This window comes from Crocuta crocuta, unplaced genomic scaffold (genome assembly GCF_008692635.1).
Source record: "Crocuta crocuta isolate KB4526 unplaced genomic scaffold, BGI_CrCroc_1.0 scaffold218, whole genome shotgun sequence".
In the NCBI taxonomy this organism is placed as follows: Eukaryota; Metazoa; Chordata; class Mammalia; order Carnivora; family Hyaenidae; genus Crocuta; species Crocuta crocuta.
The window spans coordinates 1,951,456-1,974,350 of NW_027533170.1; the positions used below are offsets into that span (position 1 = coordinate 1,951,456).

The 22,895-nt window shown below is 35.0% G+C and overlaps 1 protein-coding gene across 2 annotated transcripts in view; it reads right to left on the reverse strand.

Annotated features, from left to right (window-relative positions):
- DMXL1 (Dmx like 1) overlaps positions 1-22,895 on the reverse strand; it is a 127,959-nt gene that overhangs the window by 31,291 nt on the left and 73,773 nt on the right. The window contains exons 29-34 of one of the 2 annotated variants that reach the window (XM_077746361.1): positions 16,863-17,041; positions 12,044-12,174; positions 9,849-9,934; positions 8,246-8,447; positions 6,655-6,772; positions 3,302-3,364 (exon numbers count right to left, since the gene is read on the reverse strand). In XM_077746361.1, coding sequence (XP_077602487.1) covers positions 3,302-3,364; positions 6,655-6,772; positions 8,246-8,447; positions 9,849-9,934; positions 12,044-12,174; positions 16,863-17,041 — 779 coding nt within the window. The remainder of the gene's footprint in view (positions 1-3,301; positions 3,365-6,654; positions 6,773-8,245; positions 8,448-9,848; positions 9,935-12,043; positions 12,175-16,862; positions 17,042-22,895) is intronic. The other variant, XM_077746362.1, reaches the window with a different exon arrangement.

Consider the following 22,895-nt stretch of genomic DNA (forward strand, 5'->3'; position numbering starts at 1 on the left):
ACTTAAGTAAGAAATAATACTAATTCTACATAAATTTTTTTCCAAAGAATTAAAGGGAATATTTCCCAACACATTCTATGAGTCTAGCTTTAGTTTAAAACCAAAAAAAGAACCCCAAAACATTATAGGGAAACTAATGTTATATTCATTAACATAAATGCAAAAATCTTAAGAAAACTTTTTAACAAATATACCAATATATAAAAAGATAAACACATCATGACCAAATGAAACTTAGCCAGAGCATGGAAGGTTCGTTTAACATCAAACAAATCCATCAACCTATTTAGTCATATTTACAGAGTAAAATAAGAAAAACCATATGAACATCTCAATAGTAACAGTAACAACAAAAAAGGCAGGTGGCAAAATCCAGCAACTATTACAGATTAACAAGTTAGGAACAGAAGAAACCTTCTGAATCTTATAAAGGGTATCTATAATAGCCCTATAGAATACAGCATACTTAAGGACAAAGAAGGAATGCTTTTCTCAAGATCAGGAACAAGATAAAAATGTCTGCTTTCACCATTTCTGTTCAATAGGGGAAAGTTCTAGCCAGTACAGTAAGACAGTGGGAGATTAAGATAAAGAGAAACAGATCAATAGTCCAAAACAGAGTTCATAACACACATATGTCAACTGTTTTTTAATTTTTTAATCTTTATTTTTGAGAGAGAGAGCGCACAAGTACGCGAACCAGAGAGCGAGCAGGGAAGGAACAGAGAGAGAGGAAGACACAGAATCTGAAGCAGGCTCCAGGCTCTGAGCTGTCAGCAAAGAGCCTGATGTGGGGCTTGAACTTATGAACCATGAATTCATGACCCGAGCAGAAGTCAGATGCTTAACCAACTGAGCCACCCAGGCACCCCTGTCAAGTGGTTTTTTAAAGGGAGGAAAAGGCAATTCAGTGGAGGAAAAGATAACCTTTTCATTAAAGAGTGGCAAACAACTGATACACAGGTGGGGAAAAAAGTAACTGCAATCTATACTTTGTACCCATATTAAAAAAAATGACTCAAAAAATTTTTTTGTAGGACTTAAACACTGCCTTTGTATTATGATTTCCTTGTAGGGCAGAGCTTTAGATTTATTTTTTAGATGGAAATCTATAGTAATGGAAGTAGTCTTCACTAATTGTTAAATTAAAACTAGAGCAGAGATGGAGAAAATCTTTGTGAGTTTTAGGTTAGGCAAAGATTCCTTAGAGATGACATGAAATAGAATATCCATACGCAAGACAAATTTTGATGAGGTCCAATGTATCAATTAAAAACTTCTCAGTTTAAAAGAAATTGTAGAGAATAAAAAGTCATGCGAGTAGGAGAAAATATTTGTAAATGTGATACACGACTTACTTAAAAAATATAAAGAACTGTTAAAACTCTATTAAGAAAACAACCCAATCAAAAACAGACACATTTGAAAAGACGCTTAAACCACAAAATTATATGAATGATAAATAAGCACCTGATGGTCAAAGTAAATTAAAACCAGTGCACAACTACTAAAATGGCTAATAAAAAGGCTGACCACATCAAGCACTGGTGAGGAGGTAAAGCAACTGAGATACCATGTACTGCTGCTGGGAATATAAAATGGTACCATCATCTTGGAAAATGCTAGAGTAGTTTCTTAAAAAGTTAACCACACACCTACAATAAAATCTGGCCATTCTACTCCTAAGCATTTGCACAAGAGAAATTAAAGTATATGCCCAACCCCAGGGACCTGTATATGACTACTGTGAGCATTCTTATTTCTGAAATGAAAGAGCTCATCCATACATAAAAGAATAAACAAATTATGGTACAGCTATACAACGAATACACCTTAGCAATAAAAAGGAATAAATTAATGAAATACCCAACATGGGGTAATCTCAAAATAATTATGCTAGGGGAATAAAAACATATATTGTATGATTCCATTTACATAAAATTCCAGAAAACGCAAGCTAATCTATAATATGAAGTAGCAGATTGGTAGCTGCCTATAGAGGAAGAGGGCAGAGGTGAAAAGAAAGGAGTCAGAGAGAGATTAAAATTTTGGGAGTAATGACCATATTCATTTTCTTGGCTGTATTGATGGCTTCACCAGTGTACACATATGCCAATATTAATCAAACTATACTTTAATAAATATGTGCAGTTATTTTAAGTCAGGTATACATGATAAAGCTATTTAAAACAAAATTATAGCAGATGCTTGGAAAATCCTGGCCAAAAATGGTTGATGTTAACTAAACACACAGAACGACTATCTTTTAATGTAGTGTGATGACTCCAGAAATGCCACATTCTGATTATAAATATTTGTTAGTAGTGCCAAAAAAAAGTCTTTGGACAAGATTTCATGATAATGTACAGACCAGTAATTAATGATAACTTAGGCAAGGAATTATCATTAACTGATTAAAAGTTTCAATTATATTCTTTCAAAATTATCAAGGGCCATGAGACATTTTCAAAGGATGGACTAAATATATTTATTTTGCCAAAGCTTGAGTTATAATATACACTTGGCAGCTAATTAAAAAATTAATTAATTAATTACTTAATTACTTTTATTAATTACATAGAATAATTTGTCCTATTTTAACCACAAGATTTTCTTTAGGAAAGAATTAGCAGTGCGAATTAGTAACCTTAAAAAAAATCTTCAAGAAAGTTTTCCTCTAAAAATTACTTTGTTGAGATGGTCTTAAAATCAGAGTAAGAAACACAGGAGTTAAATGTCAATTTAATAAAACTCACATTTGAACGTATGATCATAGAACATTTGGGAGGCATTTTATGATTATACAAATTGTTACCATTCTTGTTCTTGTTCTCAAGTGTTAGGAGAAATTACTGAACACAAGGCAATGTGCTATGTGCTATCCCTACCAGCACAATAAATGCCACGTATAGTATCTGATATATTTTAAGGAATTAACATCACAGGAGATACTGTTAACTTCCAAAATGTCACTTGCAAAACCAGAACAATACTACTATAATTCTATAATGGATACTGTAATTATACCTTATTAAGAACTTCAGTTGCATTTACTCAGAAAAATCTGTAGCCAAAACAGGTTACATTCAACTCCCTTTAAAATTGCATTCTCTTAGGAACAAAAACAGAAACAATTTTTAAGATTTCATATTGAAGCTGTTGAAATCAAACAAGAATAATCTGAGGGAACAATAATTTAATTGCATTGGAAACAATGTCCAGTTCAAAACTCAAACAAAAACAATGTGTTTTTCTTGTGAAAGAATGCAATTTCTCATTTCAGTTGAATGGTATTTTGTACCTTATTGATGTTTGGCTCCTCCATCATAGAATTTTTGATGGTTTCACAGTTGTCCTCTAATGACTTCGTCAAGAAAGAATAACCACATGACAAAGAGTAAAGACGAGATATAACACGCAAAATACTGGGGATATTTTTATAATATTTTTAACCAAATTTACTAGAAAACAACACAGGGCTGAGTTATTATTTTTCAAGTTCATACATCTTAAAAGAAACACATGTGGGGGTGCATGGTTAGGGGATGGGCAAAACTGAATCCTTCAGAATTCATTAACCACTACCATAAATTTTATGTGCCCTCCCAAGAAATCTTAACTAATTTATTTTGAAATGTTGACATTAAGGCAAAATTGAGTCCCAAGTTCTTAATATTACAAATTTCAGAGCTATTGATGCCACAGTACTCTCACCTGAAAACTACAGTCAGATTGCTGTCTTTCACATGTACTACTATGCTGTGTCTCCATTATGGTACCTTGCTCCTCAGGAGAACCTCTTGACTGGAAACATTTAATTTCTAGGCTTTTAATTCTCTCCTTCTCTTGGTTTAGCTAGAAATAATAAACTGCTTGGAGGCACACATCCTTCTATAAAGGGGATATTAGCATTTGTTAAAGAAAGAACTGGTTCAAGACCTTTGGTAATCCGAAAATGAAATAAAACAGAAATATAAAGTGGGGACAAAGATGACAGCTGTCAAGTATTTTTCTCCGGTTGGGAATCATTCAGATATAGTCAATTTGCAGCCATCTGTATTTAAACTCCAAGTAAGTATAAATAGGAAAGACCTTCTATTTTAAAAAAGCAATACAGGAAAAGAAAAGACCTGAGGATACACCAGGATCTTAATATTAGATGGAGAAAATTTCATTTTCACAACAATTAAGGAATAAAGAAACCATCTCAAAATCCTCACATCCAAAATACAGAGCCTGTCATTTTCCTAATCATATGAAAAGTCACAATGACTTGGACTCAGACTATTTAAATATAATCATCATTTTATTTAAAAAAGACACAGAAAGTAATTTTGTTAATAGCAAAAACAAGCTAATCAACTTGCCTGTAAAGATTAAACACTATAGTAACTCCATAAGGTTAATATTTTATTTAATTCCATTCCATTTGTGATTCACCCTCCAAATTTTTCATTTTCATATTCCCTTTATCAAAATGTCACTATTTTTAAAAACTATTACCATGAAGAATAAAACAATAATGCAGTAGCAATTAATTTCTAATATCTACCATTAATGATGCCAGTTCTTAAGTAAGTAAGATCTACTGGTTAAAATATTGCAAAAATAATACTATATTATACTCATTTTGCAGGGGAAAAAAAAACCCCTAAAATTCAGAGAAAATATTTAGTTCACTCATATTTACAAAGCTTTTTTTCAGTCCAACATTCATAAGCATGCATTTGATTACTAACACAAAAATTAAAATTTTCTTAAGGTATTATCAAACTCTGAAGAAAACTCAAAATAAAACAGCAAACGAATTTAAAAGGTGTGGCTGCACTCATCTACCTGCTGTCCTTCCTCCTGTATCCGGCTTGGTCACGCTGCTCTCCTCCCTGAGTGGTTCTATTCCCTGATTCTACTAGGCAAGCTAGCGGTGTAACAGTTCTTGGTTTTGAGAATTATTTAACTTCCCCAATACACTGACTATATCAGCAGTAGAGAAATGTTTTTTATATTTACAACTATATTAATCAAATATGGCCATGTTTGTTAAAAAATGATTTTGTACTTGAAACAGATCTGCCAACTTTCATATTCATATTACAAGGTACATCAGAGAAACCCAAGGAATAACAAGCACAGCAAACATACTTTTTCCACAGCAAGCAGGTATGAACTGGATAAAGCAGGTGGGTTTTATTCACTATTATGAAAATGCTTTAACTTGTAAAACATTACTTTAGGCAAAGATATATTTGAAATAAAATCAGAAACATTACCTCATCAATAAACACATTCTAATTAATTAGTCTCTGATTCAGTACATTTATTTTTAATTTTACTTATCCAAAAATTTCCTTGAACTGTTTAATGGTAATTCATATACTAAAAATTTAAGATACATCTTACATAAGGTTAAATAAAAATACCTTTATTTATTACATCTATTTTATCTATTTCTGGTTTAGATTTCAATGTTATCCTAAGGTACACATTTTAGAAGTTTTCTAAGTTAACAAAAAATTATGTATTTTGTTTCCTGGCTTGGCTAATTCAAATATAGTTACATAATCAGGTTAATACTAAATAATAGCACCTGCAGTTGCTTCTTATAAAATAGTGCTTAAACCGAGAGACCATGAGATCTATGTAATATTTCTGTTTTTCATTAAGGTTATCATATGCCATCTTGCTTTTTCCTAACTTGTCTATTAAAAAGCCATTCTAATGTATAAAAATGTTGGGTTACTATGTTGTCCACCTGAAAATAATGTTAACACTGGATGGTGACTATACTCAAATAAAAAAAAATAAAAAAATAAAATCAGGAGAAAGAAGCCATTCTACTTCAAAAACCATACAAATGAAATAAAAGTGAAATACCTTCTTTTTTTCCCCTCCCACTTCAAAAACCATACAAAAGCTTGCTTTCAGACTAGTTCAGTGCTTCTCAAAATACAATCCGCACACCAGCTGCGGGTCTTAAGTCCATGAGGACGTAAGGAATTAGTACCATCACTAAGTCCACTACTGAGTTTACCCAGTATTTTTTTTAATAGCAATACTGTCACAGAAAAGGAAGCAATATGTTAATTTACATTCAGGTGCAAATTCCCCATATCATCAATATAGAACTTTTTAAAGCACTGAACTAAAAGTGAAAAAGAATCATTATAATGGTAATATCAAAGCATAATTAGCCATAATACACATAAATTGTATTTATAAAATTAAGAAGCATAATCAAAAGAATAAAAAGAAAATGTACATATTTGTAATGTTCTCAGTATACAAACGTAGTTTCAGTTAAACTTCTAAGATAAACTTCTTTTAACGATCACATGAGAATCATGGGAAGTTTCTACTTTATTTCCTAAAATGGCAATCTTTGACAACTAAAAGACAGCAAATAAGATACAGAATCTTCACTCAAACAAACTTTTTAGGGAAAAAAAAAGTTCCAAATACATCTGAATGACTTAAAATTGACTTAGGAAAATAGTGACCTATTCCCTCTCATTTTCAATTACCTTTTCTATTTATTAACTGCATAATATATGTTTATGGTATAAAAGTGGGTTATAAAATACAACTTAATCTTTATAGTTACATAATACAAGACTTCAGTAATAAAAGAGTAAAAAGGTTTTAACTTATACATACCTCATTCAGACATCTTTTCTTTGTGAATATATTTCTGATAAACGTTTCCTGAATTTCTTCCTGCTTCACCAAGTACTGCCAAAGTCTCTTCACAGACAGTGCCAGATGGTGTTTAGATCTACAGAGACAGAATATTTAATTATACACTTTGGAGATCTCTGATTAACTTGACCACATGTCCTTGGTGCTGTAAGAATGTTTATAATAATAAATAAACTAGAATCAGATCACACCATCTAGGCAGCAGTCTGCAAACTTTTTCTTAAAGAACCTGACTGTTAAGATTTTAGGGCTACATGGTCTGTCTTTCAACCGCTCGACTCAGTCACTGAAGAAGGAAAGCACCATAGATAATATTAAAATGAAAGGGTGTGGCTGTGATCCAGTAAATTTTGTTTACAATGCAGGAGGGGTGGATTTGGCTTCAAGCTGCAGTTTCTGACCCCTATGATCAGAAGATCTACCAAAATAATGAGGCTTCCTAGAAGAGATCTAGAGACAGAGCTACTCCAAGTATCTGTGAACATACAACAGTCCAAGAACTGTTACTGCTCCTCACTATGGTTAAGAACCTGTGAAATAATGTAAGTCAACTGTGTAACTAAGCCTCTAAGTACACTGTTTAATTCCGTTAACATTTTGTAGTAGCAAGACTTTATTGATGAAACAAGCACTGCATGGATTCACCTTTTGGTGCAAACGCTTCATCTCCCCGTGGACAGTACAACAGTTTGCTAACTAAATATTTTGAAGACCACTGTTCCCGAGTGAGCAGAAGTAAAACTGGCCCATGGGTCAAATTCAGCCTGCCTTTCATTTTCAAAAATAAAGTTTATTGGATCACAGCCATGACCATGTTTACTTATTGTCTATGGTTGCTTTCACTCTACAATGGCAGTTTAATAGCTGCAACAAGGATTCAAGGGTCTGTAAAATCTAAGATATTTACTATCTGGGCCTTTGTAGGAAATGTTTGCTAACCTCTGGCCTGCTATATACACCAAAGACACAGATATGAGCCAAGAACTGCAAATTAGACACAGAAGGCCTTAAGCATTTTTTAAAAATTACTAATTGATAGCATTCTGATTTAGTAAAACTCTGACTTAAAAAACAGTATCCATAGGAAGCGCGTGGGTGGCTTAGTCAATTAAGCATCTGACTCTGGCTCAGGTCATGATCTTGCAGTTCGTGGGATGGAGGCCCACGTCGGACTCTGAGCTGACAGCTTGGAGCCTGGAGTGTGCTTCAGATTCTGTGTCTCCCTCTCTCTGCCCGTCCCCACCCCACTTGTGCTTCTCTCTCTCTCTCTCTCAAAAATAAATAAACATTAAAAAATATTTAAGGGGCGCCTGGGTGGCTTAGTTGGTTAAGCGTCCGACTTTCGCTTAGGTCATGATCTCACGGTTCGTGGGTTCGAGCCCCGCGTCGGGCTCTGTGCTGACTGCCAGCTCAGAGCCTGGAGCCTGTTTCAGAGTCTGTGACTCCCTCTCTCTGACCCTCCCCTACTCATGCTGTCTCTCTCCTAGAAATAAATAAAACATTTAAAAAAAAAAAAAAATTTAAAACCAGTATCCATAGGAAAACCTACCTGAAAGGAGTGTTTGTAGGTTCCAGCAAAGCTTTATGGCGGAGAATTGCAGGACCTGCAGACAAACTCTCTTCAGAGGTATGACTTGCGATATAGTTTTGAGGTGGCCCACCGTGGATTTCAAGTCTTCGGAGAAGAACTTGTTCCCAACACTGAAGAGTTTTCAGAACCGCATGACAAAGTGGTGAACTAACTGGAAGTTCTAAAAAGAGAAAATAAAAATAACCCACATCTGTCTTCTATAGTAAAATGTCACATTCAACTGTAAGAATGACTGAGAGGAGACCCATTTTGGCAGAGGGGATGTGGAAGAGAGGTGGGCACAGAAATCTACAGGATTAAAAAAAAACATGTAATGAATCTGTATTTCAACATAATTAGGTCGCCCTGAAAAACAGAAAAGAAGAGAAATCTAAGTTGAAATTATATCATAGCTTTACAAGTACAACTTGGAATAACATTTATGACTTATGATACAAAGTATTGCTATATCAATTACTGCTGCTGGCTTTAATTTCACATGAAAAAATGTACCTGAATATTACAAAGATATATTGGAGGAAAAATAATTGCTTTAAGCCTTTAATTTCTATACGGTATATATTTCTATATGATACACACACACACACAACTCAATTCTATATTGGTATATATATATATATTTTAAATATTTTATTTATTTCTGAGAGAGAGAGAGACAGCGTGATCAGGGGAGGGTCAGAGAGAGGGGGAGATACAGAATCTGAAGCAGGCCCCAGGCTCTGAGCTAGCCGTCAGCACAGAGCTCAACGCAGGGCTCGAACCCACGAACTGTGTGATCATGACCTGAGCCAAAGTCAGACACTTAACCGACTGAGCCACCCAGGTGTCCCCTATGTGGGTATATTTAAAACTTGTTTAGAAAATCAAAATAATACACAAAAGTAAAAACAAAAAGTTAAATAATATATACCAGTAAATTCAATACTTTCTAGTTCTGTACACTTTCATTCACATGAGTCCTCATTTCACTTTCAACTTATCCCTACTCCTGTTTACCTCTGAAGATCTAAATACATGCTTATACTGTGAATTCATGATTTTTCAATTTTAGAAATGATGTACTAATTTATTACTCTGGAATATGAAAATAAACCTGTATCTCCATCACTGCAATATAGTGACATAATTTTTGGTAAAATTGGTGTTTTCGTGTTTACCTTGTTATATCTATTTATAAATATAGATCATAGCTGAGCTATGTGGTATACTATCATGCCCCTTCCTTTCTGAACAATCTTTTCTTCCCCTGGAGTTAATAATCACTAAGTTTTTGCACGTGCTCAGTTTTCTACGTGTCTACTGCTATTAAATCCCCCAATACCTTGGTTATAGCTATAAAAAAAAGTCTCAATATAGTCAGTCACATCAGGTTCAGATTCCCTGCTTTCTTGGATGATGTCCTCATAAGGGCACATATATAAAATATTTATAGATGGCTGGTTTGGTTAAAAGAAACTTATCTTTTACAACAGGAAGTTACTAAAGTTTTTCTCCACTATTTAAAAAAAAATAGTAACTCAAAAGCACTCGGAATATTAGTTCATGTTAAGATATTCATTACCTGCAAGATCGTGACCTGCAAAGGGATAGAAAGTCTTCAGATTGTTGAGTACCAACTGCACCATTGCCAAGCGCATCAACGACCAACTAAAAATAAAACAGGAAATGTGTTAAAAATTTACTTAGGGTTTTAGAAGAGCACACCACTTTAACCCAACAATTTAACCACCAAAAATCTACTCTGTGGCTATGCTTCTCCCAAAACAAAACAACATATGCACGTAGTTACTCATGTCAGCCTTATATAAAATAGCAAAAGAGTAGAACCAACCAATTAATGAAGGATCTCGAAGTATTAATATGAAGTGAATTCCAGTATGTATTAATAAGCAAATTATAGAACACTATATATAGTATGCTACCTGTTACCTTCCATGTAAGAAAGCAGTGAAATAAGATTTTACACACACACACACACACACACACACACACACACACAATTATTTTGCAAATAGATAGATAAAACAGAAACTAATAAAAATGAATGCAGAGGAGGAAATGAGTGGAAGACGGAAATGTGCGACTTCTAATTTCACATTTTTATATAGTTTTGCTTTTTTATTAAAAAAAGAAATTTCAGCTTCTCTTAAAGTGAAACACTTTTATTTCTTAGAGTACTAGCTTTTTATTATTTTAAATTGTGGTTAAATACACATAACATACAGCTTACCATCTTAACTATTTTTAAGTGTACAGTTCAGAGGCATTAAGTATATTCACATTCTTGTGCAACCATCACCACCGTCTATTTCTAGAAGGCTTTTCATCTTGAAAAATTAGAACTCTCCCCATTGACTAATAATTCCCCCATTTCCCCCTTATCCTAGTCCCTGGCCACCACCATTCATAGAGAGTTTCTGTCTCTATGAATCTGACTACTCTTAAGTATCTCATATATGAAATTATACAGTATTTGTCTTTCTGTGACTGGTTTATTTCACTGAGCATACTGTCCTCAAGGTTCATCCATGTTGTAACAGGTATCAGGATTTCCATCCTCTCTTTAGGTTGGTATTGTAAGTATTTTAGGCATATACTACCTTCATCTGTCAACAGACAGTACTTTTACACTCTGGCTATTAGGAATAACACTACTATGAACATAGTTTGTAAAAATACCTGTTCAAGACCCTGTTTATTTTGATTCTTTTGGGTATATACTCAGAAATGAAATTGCTGGGTCATGTGGTAATTCTGTTTTTAATTTCTGAGGAACTGCCATAATGTTTTCCATAGTGGTGCTACCATTTCACATTCCCACCAATAGGGCACAAAGGGTCCAATTTCTCTGCATTCTTGCCAACACTGTTATTTTCTTTTTGATAGCAGTCATGCTAAGGGATGTGAAGTGATCTCTCACTCTGGCTTCAATTTGCATTCACTTAATGATTAGTGATAGTCAGAATCTTTTCATTTACTGATTGGCCATTTTTATATCTTCTTTAGAAAAACATCTATTCAAGTCATTTGCCATGTTTTTTACATTGGGTTGTCTTCTTTTTGTTGTCACTAAATTGCACAGTTTGACTTTTGAGCCATGTAAATATTTTGTATATTCAAAAAACAAAATTAAGTCAACAGGAAAACAACAGTATACTAGTAAGTAAATATCTCCTAATTTTTCCTTTCAATAAAGGACTACTTCATTTCCCCTAATATACTACTTATTGCTAATAAAAAATTTCTATTTTTCTATCATATCATTAACATACAATGTCTTAATAAAATGTGTACACCTTTCAGAGATATACAACATTATCAACAGAGACAAGATAATACACCATTACCCATGCATATAAGGATAATGCAGCTTTGGAGGTGAGGGTGAACATTTTGAACATTTATGATTTTTATAACATGGGGAAGCCATTTTTAAGACATAATCACTGACATCTTAGAGCATTAGTATATACTGAAAAGATACTGTGTTTTTTAGGCTAAAACAGTGGGGTTTGTTTATCTCAGGGAGCAAAGGGCAAGGAATAGTCTAATAGCATTTGTGAGGACTGATTCATAGAGAGTAAATTAACCATGAAATTACTGTTGAAGAAAGGAATCTTACAATTTCATCTAAATAAATTTGAGTTATGTGTTATAATTCAACAAGCTATTAATTTCATATGCATTATTTTAAAAGTATTATGTATATAAGCCATGATGAATTTTTAAAAAGAAACAAAATTAAATATTCCATACCTATATGAATTTGAATTAGAATGTTCTTGGAGATGGAAATCGGAAGCTAAAACATCATCATCGTCATCATCACTCTCCAGACTCTCCTCTGAATCATACTCTGCTCTACTTTGGGAAGGTGGGAGAAAAGGCTTAAAAAAACAAAAACAAAAACAAAAAGGTTAGAGGATTTATCATTCAACTCCCTGATTTAAAACATGCAATTACAGAGTCTAATATTAGCAACTTATCTCATTTTCTGATACTTTATTGTAAGAAAGTAAAGTAATCAGTATTTGGCTCTTTTGACATCCTATGCCTTTGACCTTACTTGACAGAATTCTCTTATTAATGCAGCCATTCAACAAAAAATTAATCAAGTGTCAACACACCAAAAAGTATACTTACTATAAGAATTTTTGAGACATAAACACCATCACTGCACTCAAAGAGCTTTCATTTTAGAGGAAAAAACTGGCAAAAAATAGAAACTGTACATAGTTGTGCTATCTCTATACGTATACAGATATTTTATTGTAATAAAAAGGACAGCTGGGTTAGAGAAGAGTAACAAGAACAGAGATGAACTGATCATGAAAGGCCTTTTTGAAAAGTAAGGAACAGATCAGGAGGGAAGAAAAGCATTGTGAGCAGTGGAAACAGGTAATGGCCTTACCATGGTAAAGAGTTTGGTGTGCAAAGAAAGCAGTTTGACTGGAGGCCACTAATGCAGGAGGGTCAGTGTTGGGGTGAACGCTCAAGAGAATGGCAGGTGACAGGTAGGGAAGGGTGTGTCCAGGTCACAGTGAAGAGGGCAACAGGATGTCACTAGTGATTTTTAAGTAGAGGACAGGTATTGAGATTTGCACCCTAAGACTATTACTATGCCTCCTCTCTTATGAGAGAAAACTCAAAAGGCAAGAGTAGAAACGGAGATGTTAGTAATTAAGTAAGGCAAGAGTTGACAGTCTGGATGAAACGGCTACAGAAACATAAACGTGGACGGAAATTAAGATGGACACACTATTGCTTCAGCAAGGCTTGCCTTCAAACTGAACACATTTTTCTCTTTCTCATTCTTAAAGCCTCCCTCTCCCCTTCGTGTGTTCTTCTGTAGAATCTTTTGTTCCATGACTTGGTATTGCTGTGGACATCTTGCTGACCTCAGTGCATACTCAGTAATGAGACTCGGATGGCCGGCGCCTGTGCTAGTCGAGAGACCTGGCCAATCCGGCTGGCACACGGGCCAGATTGCTCTCTAAACTGCCCAGATTCTGTATTTTCCTAAAAATCCCGTTAGCCTTTTACCCCAGGAGGGTCTGCAGATTTGAAGGCATTAGCCTGCTTCAGCCTCCTCACCTGGCAAAGCAATAAAACCAATGTTCCTCTTTATCCCCAAACTCTGTCTTCTTGGTCTATTTTGGCTGCAGAGCACAGAGGTCAGTCTTCGACAGCACAGTCACAGGTGTCAGTGATGAAGATGGAGAGAAATTACATACTGACGGTGTATTTCAGGGAAAGCACTGACAGATGTGCCAATAAATATGGAGAGCAAGGAACAGAGAGAAAAAAGACTATTTCTGGGTTTCTGGCTTGAGCAACTATTAGGCTGAAGGTGCCATTTACTAACATGAGAGAACTCTGGTTGTGAGAGTGAGGTGTTGGACAAGATAAGTATCAAAAACCCAAATCTTGAAGAAGATTAAGATTATAGGTCAGGCAGAAAAGGAAGGATGAAGAAAGAAGACCATGAAAGAATAAATAGTAAGGCTAGGGAAAAAGAAGAAATTGGCATTAAGAGAGCAAGACAAAAAAGTATTTCAAAGGAGGAAATAGTTTTATGTGTTGAATACTGCTAAGAGTTTCATAAAGGATGATGATAGAGAGGCTTCAGTTATATGTGACAACATGGATGCCCTCTGAGTCTCAACAATAGCAGTTGCAGAGGGGTAGTTGTGTCAGAAGTCGCACAATGGAACTATGAAAGGGACCTAAAGTAACAGGAAAAAATGTGTATACAGTTTTGAAAAGTTGAATGGTAACAAGAAGCTGAGAAATGGGATGATAGCTGGGAAAGTCTGGGCATCAAAGCAGGACATGGAATGGGAGACAGGAAAGCACATTTCTGTTTTGATGGGGAGCAGCCTGTAGAGACAAAAGAACTGAAGATACAGTGAGGAGTAGAGAAGGAAAGCATGACAGGGATTCAGAACAGAACTGGAGTCTGACAGGAAGAAGGAATAAGATGGGAACAAATGCAGGTATAGCTTCATGACACGATGGTGAGAGTTTTGTGTGATCCTACTTTTCTAATGACCTGTAAGATGAGAGCATTCTTATACGGGGAGGACAGAGGAGGAGATGTGGGGAGCCTGAAGCTACAAAGCCCTTGGTTTAGGGCAGCCTGGTGAAGGAACGCAGGGATGGCAGAATTTCCAAAAGAGCTGAGTGAGCAGCTTCGTAAGTCCTCTGACCAGAAAGCAACAGGAAAACTGAACAAAGTTGTGAAAAAGGTCCTTTTAAAGACACTGCAAATCGATCACTACATACAACACCCAGAGAAGCACCTGGCATTTTGGCCAGTGCCTCTGCAACCCCCTCCCTGCCACGCTGTGTGACAGGGGTCCGCGGGAGCCAGCAGGGCATCCGGGAGGACTGAGAACGCTGCTGCACGGCCAGAGGGGCTGACTAATAAAAACCCCACCCCAATGGCCCTGTCAAGAATGACAGAGATCTCATTACCTAACAGCTAGGAAAGGCTAACATCTCGACTAGCCTGGAGGCTGTGGTATAAACTGAGACAAGAGCAGAGCAGCCAGAAATATAACAAGATCCAGGAACGGAGAGAGCTAAAGAAGGCTGTGCTGAGGAAGAATCCTTTGTCAGTTAAAACTGTGCTTCAGAAATGAAGATGACATACAGACATTCCCGTATCAACAACATGCCCAATAAATATTTGCTGAATAAATGTATGACTCTGTAAAAGGCAATGAGGAACGAGGAGATACAAATACCTGTCTTTACCCCACACATTGTACAATACAAGAAAAATAAAAGCTAACCCCCCTGAGGGACTGGTGTCACCAGGAAATGGTATGGTGTCAATTAATAGAAGAAAATGTGAAGAACATCTGAAAGTTGAGAATGTGAGGGATTGGGCTGATCATAAAAAAAGCAGAAGACATATACATGCCACTTCTGCTTTGTATGGAAGCACAAGAATGTGACAAGGACCATGCAAGCTGAAGCCACTCTAAGGCAATTTTCGATTTTTTTTTAAATGTTTATTCATTTTTGAGAGACAGAGAGAGACAGAGCATGAGCTGGGGAGGGGAAGAGAAAGAGGGAGACACAGAATCTGAAGCAGGCTCTAGGCTCAGAGCTGTCAGCACAGAGCCAGACGCAGGGCTCAAACCCACGAACTGTGATATCATGACCTGAGCTGAAGTCAGACGCCTAACTGATGGAGACCCAGTGGCCCCACGGCAATCTTAATAAGCAAAGGAAAACTTACAGATATTCTGTGACTATGAAAAATATTTTGAAACATTAAAAACTCTTATGGTCAGCAATAAATGTATAGGAAAATTGAAAAATAGTAAAAACAGTACTTAGAACACTGTAATTAAAATATAAATATTGAGAATTAAGTGTTTTATGTCATTGTAAAAAAATTAGCAAGAGTACTCTGAACAGTCCTTGCCTTCTATCTCTATAATTTAGGATACAAAGCAAACATCTTTCCTAATCCTCGGCAAATCGTCGTCATATTTGTTTCTAAGTTTGTAGCAGCTTCCAACATTTTCTTCTTCACACCTTCAATGTTGTGAAATATTACCCAGAGTTCCTTTAATGTGAAGGGCTTTGTTTTATTTTGATTTGTTTTTTGCCAATTTCACTCTCTCTAGAATATGGTCCTCTTTCGGTCACACTTTCCTCATTCGTGTTAACAAGTTAGCCTTCACTAAGTCTTCTGGTTGCACATCTAGAGTCTCTCAAATGAGAGCAATGTCAATGGTCCTACAGTTAGCTGTTTTCTTCTACAACTTCATTTATATGTGATTTGAATTTAATTTACAGTGCTACCACTTTTCATGGTTTTGTTGTACTTTCATCTTTGTGAGGTGGTTCCCTCTTCTGATTATCCAATTTTATAAAATGTCACTTGAGTTCATCATGGGAGCCAAGACAGCAACACACTCTTCGGTCTGCATATGAACTGGTAACAGGCACTAAATGGTCAATCACCAATAGACTTTGAAAGAACTGTTGTGACAGTCACTAAACCCGAGGTACATCTGTTACTTACATAGTGAACTGAGGACTAAAGAGCAAGCAGGGAAGTTTGTACTTTATGCAATTATTCACAGTTAATAAGTTGTGGAAACTTTAAGCCATGTTGTTGAGGGACTCATGTTGCTGAGGGACCCAGTAACTGTAATGTGTGCACATGAGGACAATGCAGGACTGTCTGTAGTACAGACAAGGGGCGGCAGCCTGAATGGCTCTGTGCTTCTAGCAGTCTTGATCCCTTCATTACAGTCATGTACATTAGCATGAAGGTACTGACCAACTTATCTTTTCATCTAGAACTTTATTTTATTTAAAATGAAGAAATTATAACTTACCAAAGAACTGTCTTAAAAACTGGCTGAAAATGGCCAATTGTTTTTGAGGTTTTTTTTTTTTTTTGTGGGGGTGTGTTATGTAGCCTGATAAAATAAAAATTTTCTAAATCAGAGCCGGAAAACACTTAGAAGCTGCAGCAATTACACTTATTTTAAACATTTTCATTTCCATTTCACTGCATAAATATTTTTCTGTGTGGCACTTTCACTACCTTGGCTATGAAGTAGTCCCAGATACTGAGCTCCGGTGGGATGAACTTCTCTTTGACTGTCAGTAACTCCTGGCTAACTGGTGGTGAGGAAGAGGTCGGTGGGGCAGATTCTCTGCAAGACATTTTGGATGGCCTAAAACGTTTGTTCTGTTTCTCTCCTTCTTCCACAAGTGAAGAAACTAATAAAAACAAAATAAAGTGTTATTCGGGTAAGCACTATTTCCACTGTACTAACTTCACCTATCTTTATATAAGATTTAAGGTTACAAATTAGCACACACACAAAAGTGAATTATTATGATAGTGAAGTAATAAAATAGGTAGAAGTGAAACAAAAGTCACCATAAACAGCAATCTTTGCTTTTATCTCAACTTATCCCTCATTCCCTGAATGTTAACTTTTCTATTGTATATGTCGGTAAGGGGATATAGTATCTGCTTATAATAAGTGAGTCCACAAATGAACTAAGATCATGAAAGAAAATTATCTACATTCCTCTAATTTGTGTTTATCAGGGAAGACAAAAAATATCAATGGGATGTCAATGTTAATTAAAAGCAACAACTCACTTAGGAGATTCTTTAGTAATCCCTTGGCCTTTTATATCCAAACAAAACTAAATGTTTTCACTGAAAATATAAAAAAATTCAAATATGTAGTAACTTAATTAAATTAAATCAGACTTTTGGAAATGGCTTCCATATGGAATTCTCTGGTCAGTGGAATAACAAATACAAGGGAGAAAATGCAATCTTTGTTGTTTTAACTTCTAAACATTTAACAGTTAGTATTCTTTAGTATTTTACTTTAGAGTATTAAGGGCCTTAGTAAAGAAAAACAAGTTAGACAAATCTTTGACAAATACCAAGTCACGAGATGCAAATCACCAGTAGAGAACTAAGGATCTCCTAGACAGAAGCAGAGGTCTAATCAACAACAATTCCACAATAAGGCACACCAACATTCTCCTTCAGTGGTTTCAGTGAGAATTTACTTACCTCCCAAAGGAATGCAAATATTTGTTCTGTAATACAATTTTGTTTTATTGTTGGAAGCTACTCAGCTTGCATAAACAGCATGCTCATGCATTATATCAAGCTACAGCCAAGCTGAGTTTAACAAAGTTATTCAGTTATTTCAGAAAAAAAGGAAACTAAAATGAATAAAATTCCAAAAGAGTGCTAAAAAGTGCAATGATTATTACATAACCTTTCCAATGACTTTAAAAGAAACTACAAATTAAAACGTGTAATTTTTTTTGTTTTTATAAGCAATTGATACTCAATGATCATGCTTCTAATGTATCTGTTGCATACATATGTACACTCTAAAACTTAAACAGTGGTTCCACCAAATTCTGATCAAGTAAAAAATTTAGAACATAAAGGTCCTCTTTGGCTTTCAAAAATTAATGCTGTGGTTTAAAATAAATTTATCATTTGACTTTAACATTACTATTTGGCTTTTTGTTTTGTTTTTAGATCAGAACGCAAATAAACATCCAAGCATAAAGGATCTCTGGAAAAATAAAACTTACAAATAATGCTAAACAAATACATTTTTGCCAAGACAGCTATGTGATAAAAAAGAAATTAGAGTTTTAAAAGCAAAACCTAAGAAGATTTTTAAAAAGAAAAAATTTAGAAGTACTGCCTGGGAACCCAGATACTGACATGAAAATGAGAAAGTCACCACACTGGGGGTAAATGTTTAAAGTTACAGACTTAAGGCCAAAAGTATAAAACTACTTCTGAAAATACTTTCGATGAACAAGGACAGAAAAAATTGGCAAAAGATTCACAGTACTGAATGTTATCTTCTTTGAAAGGCTAGAAATAAAAGGACCTGAGTGATGCCTCCCAGCAAACAAGAAACCAACCCTTAACTTGTAGATGCTCCTCCTTTCCCTTCAATTACAGCAAGACCTAAGGCAATTATATATTTTATCATGTGGGGTTAGAGTAGTCGTGAAGTACCAAGAGAGACTACCTAGAGTGGCTGAGTGCTGCGCTGCTTGTATCTGAAAATGCTAATAAATATCAGGAACCTCTGCCACTCCTTGGATAAAACCTGGCCCTACTCTTGTTACTTAGAGAGTAAATGGTTACTTTACCAGTTACAGAAGGGGGGAAAATACAGTATTAGGGAGAAATGAAAAGGAACTTGGATATGGAGTTTATGAATTATAAGGAATACAAAGAGGCTAGAGAGTGGATAAGGCGAAACTATCATACCCATAGGAAAAAAGAATCACACACTAACATAAATTTTAAAAATAAATTTCTTGGCTGTTTTGGATTCATAGACAGTACTTTAAAAGTACAGTAACAGTGATCCAAAGGAGCATGTGAACCCTAACGTTTAGAGGAGCACTATTCACAACAGCCAAAGTATGGAAAGAGACCAAGTGTTCATCAACTGATGAATGGATAAAGAAGACGTGGTGTGTTCACACACACACACACATATATATACACAATGGAATATTACTCTGCCATCAAAAAGAATGAAACTGTGCCATTTGCAATGTCATGGATGGAGCTAGAGTGTATTATGCTAAGCAAATGCTTAGCTCAGTCAGAAGAAAGATAAATACCGTATGATTTCACTCATAAGTAAAATCTAAGAAACAAAAGGATGAATACAGGGGAAGAGAAGAAAAAATAATATAAGATAAAAACAGGGAGGCAAACCATAAGAGACTAATAACTATAGGGAACAACTGACTGTTGATGGAGGGGAGGGGAGTGGGGGGGGATGGGCTAAATGGGTGATGAGCACTGGGTATTATATTCAAGTGATGAATCACTAAATTCTACCCCTGAAACTATTATTACACTGCATGTTAACTAATTTGAATTTAAATAAAATCTTGAAAGATAAAAGTACCTTTAAAGGTAAGATAGTGGACTGAACATGCAAATATACTTTTCCTTCCTTCCTAAGAACCCTATCTTCACTCTGCAGTGGTTTTCTTGGAACTATGGAAATGACTCCCAAAATAACTCACAACAGAACTAGAGAAATGGCTACGAGGTTACAGCTAAAGAATGGGCCTAGAGGAGGTTCAGAGAAGAAAGACAATGTTGCTTTTTATCATGAATTCTTCTGGACTACTAGATTTGTTACCATGCAAATATATTGCTTTGATTAAAATCAAAACAGAATAAGGCTAAGAAGTTAACTTTTTTCAGCTTATCAGACACAAAATTAATATTATAAACCTAGGCTTAAATGTTTTAAAAACCTGACCTCAAAATAACCAGCAAAGTGATTTCATTCTTTGCTCCTCAGTCTAAGGCACCCTTATCTACAAGTGCGCCAGAGAGTGCAATGAAGCCATCAGGAGGCTTGAAGATCCTGGACTTTCAAATCTAGCTCCAAAATTTAAGGCATGGGAGGATGAAGGTAAGTAATTTACATGATGACTTAAAACATTTTATTTCAAAGAAACAAAGATATATAGATGATAAAAGTCATGTACATTCAAGATAAAATAGATTTCAAATCGATTTCTTGCTTCTGGCAAGAGAATTCAGTGTAAGAGGTATGTATTCACTCTTTAGCATCCACTGTAGGCAAAAAGTTTGAGAAGTAAAAATATATGCCAACACATATCAAATATTCTGAAAATTATCTGTAAAACATGATTTTACAAGTAAACTTCAAAGATTCTTAAAAGGAAAGACCAAAACAGGAGATTAAGGGAGCAGTAAATTTAAGGCACTTCTTAATCCTCAAAGAAAAAAATTATGGCTAAAAAATGTCTGACAGGTGGTATTTTCAACATTTTAGAAAGACTGACTCTCGGGGAGCTTGGGTGGCTCAGTCAGTTAAGCGTCCAACTCTGGCTCAGGTCATGATCTCGCGGTTCATGAGTTTGAGTCCCACATCAGGCTCAGTGCTGACAGCTCAAAGCCTGAGCCTGCTTCGGATTCTGTCTTCCTCTCTCTCTGTCCTTCCCCTGCTCACATTCTGTCTCTCTCTCTCTAAAACAAACATTAAAAAAAAAAAAAAAAGACTGACTCCCAAGGTCTTCCTCAGATCATTACCTGGCACCTGCTTTCTAAGTACCTATAAAAATAAAACAATGAACGGGGTGCCTAGGTGGCTCAGTTGGTTAAGCATCCAACTTTGGCTCAGGTGATGATCTCAAGGCTCGCTGAGTTCGAGGCCCACATCAGGGTCTGTGCTGGCAGCTCAGAGCCTGGAGCCTGCTTTGGATTTTGTATCTCCCTCTCTTTCTGTCCCTCCCCCACTCACACTCTGTCTCTTTAAAAAAAAATAAAAAAAAAAAATGAAACGATGACTATCTTAGTGGAAAGGAGTGATTTGTCTCCAAATCACAGTGCAAGTAGTAGTCATCAAAATGGTTGGTGTTCAAAGTGATTCACTAGAATATTAAAATCTACTAAGTACATAGTAAGTAAATCTATTACTTAGATTGATTTTTTTTAAATGAGTAGAATTGGGGAAAAAGGAAGAGAAGAGAAACAGAGTAAGAGGAGAAGGAAGAGAAAGGAGTAGAGGGAGAGTAGAGGAGAAGAGTGAGAAAGAAGCCAAAGAAAAGGAGAAGCACTAGGGGAAGGAAAAGAAAGAAGGGGTGAGAAGGGGTGCGGAAAGGGGAGGGAAGTCATAACAGGAAGAAGAAAACAAAATTTGTCAATATTTAATAACTGGATCAAGAAGAGTACATGTATTTTAAATAAATAAGTACACTTGTATTGAGGACTTGGTTAAGCATGTTTTGTCGCTAGGGTGATATAATAAAAAATCTGGAGATAACTGTCCTACAGTACTACTTTTCAGCAGCCAATCAAAAGGGTTTGGCATATTCACCTATATTTTAAATAGATGATTGTTTTCTATTTTAAAATTGCTCAAGTCCTACCTCTTCTGGTCAAGAAATGACGCTATTTTGTATATTTTGCTAAAGGAAGGAGAGCAATGACATGTATAATCAATCACTACTGAATACAAAGCTTATTTTTATACAAGTTTGAGGGGGAAAGAGTAAAACATCTGGATTTTCTGATCTGTATTTAACATAAATAATCAAATGCCAAAAATATACTTTAAAATATCATTAGCAGTCTCATAGTTAAAAAAAAGTATGCTTATAAATAAAATATTCATTTTATATTTCATTCCTCAATTCAGAGACAGAAAATATCATTAATATAATTATATCAGGCTAAAAATTTATAGTCCTCACAATTGCAAATATTATTACAAAATACAATAAAAAATATTCAAATAAAAATAATGTTTTGCTTTATCATATGCAATAAAAAGCAAAAGTATGGATTTCTAACTGTTAGCATAAAAAAATCATTTTTCAAAACTTGCTATTGCTTACCTGATGGTCTACTTTAAAAATTAACAGTAACAAAAAAATTCTTAATTCAATGAACATACACCTACACTAGTTTTAACACACACAAAAAACGAATCTATCATTAACATATAATGTGGAATTCACAAAATTAAATTTGACTAAAAAATAAATTACTGATTTATTACTTAATGTTTATGTTAAGAATTCTAACCTGCTAGTCTAGTAGAAATCATCTATCATGTTCTTACATTACAAAACTTAGTCATATTTTTAAATTCTGTCACTAAAAGAATTATATGTATATAAGTATATAAAAGACATGTAGAGACAAATATAATTTAGTTCACGACACCACTAGTGCAAAGAAAATTAAAATCAGAATGTAGACCAGAACAAGGAAAACAAATGGTGACTTTTAAATTCCTCTTCTAGAACTAGGCTCCAACTATGATTGATTCAGAAGAGTTTCTAGGTTCTCAAAGACAGAGGGGGATCACATAACCTGGATAAGGCTATATCCAGTCCTACTACTAAGTGAACTACATATTTTAAGTATTCTGTGTTATTTGGCTACCATGTCCCAATCCAAGGGATTAAAAATGTACAGATGCAGATAATTTTTGGTCACCTTGATTATTTAGGATTCAGTGACTGGTGGAATACAGTTTATGATGGTACCTCAAAGACAATTTAA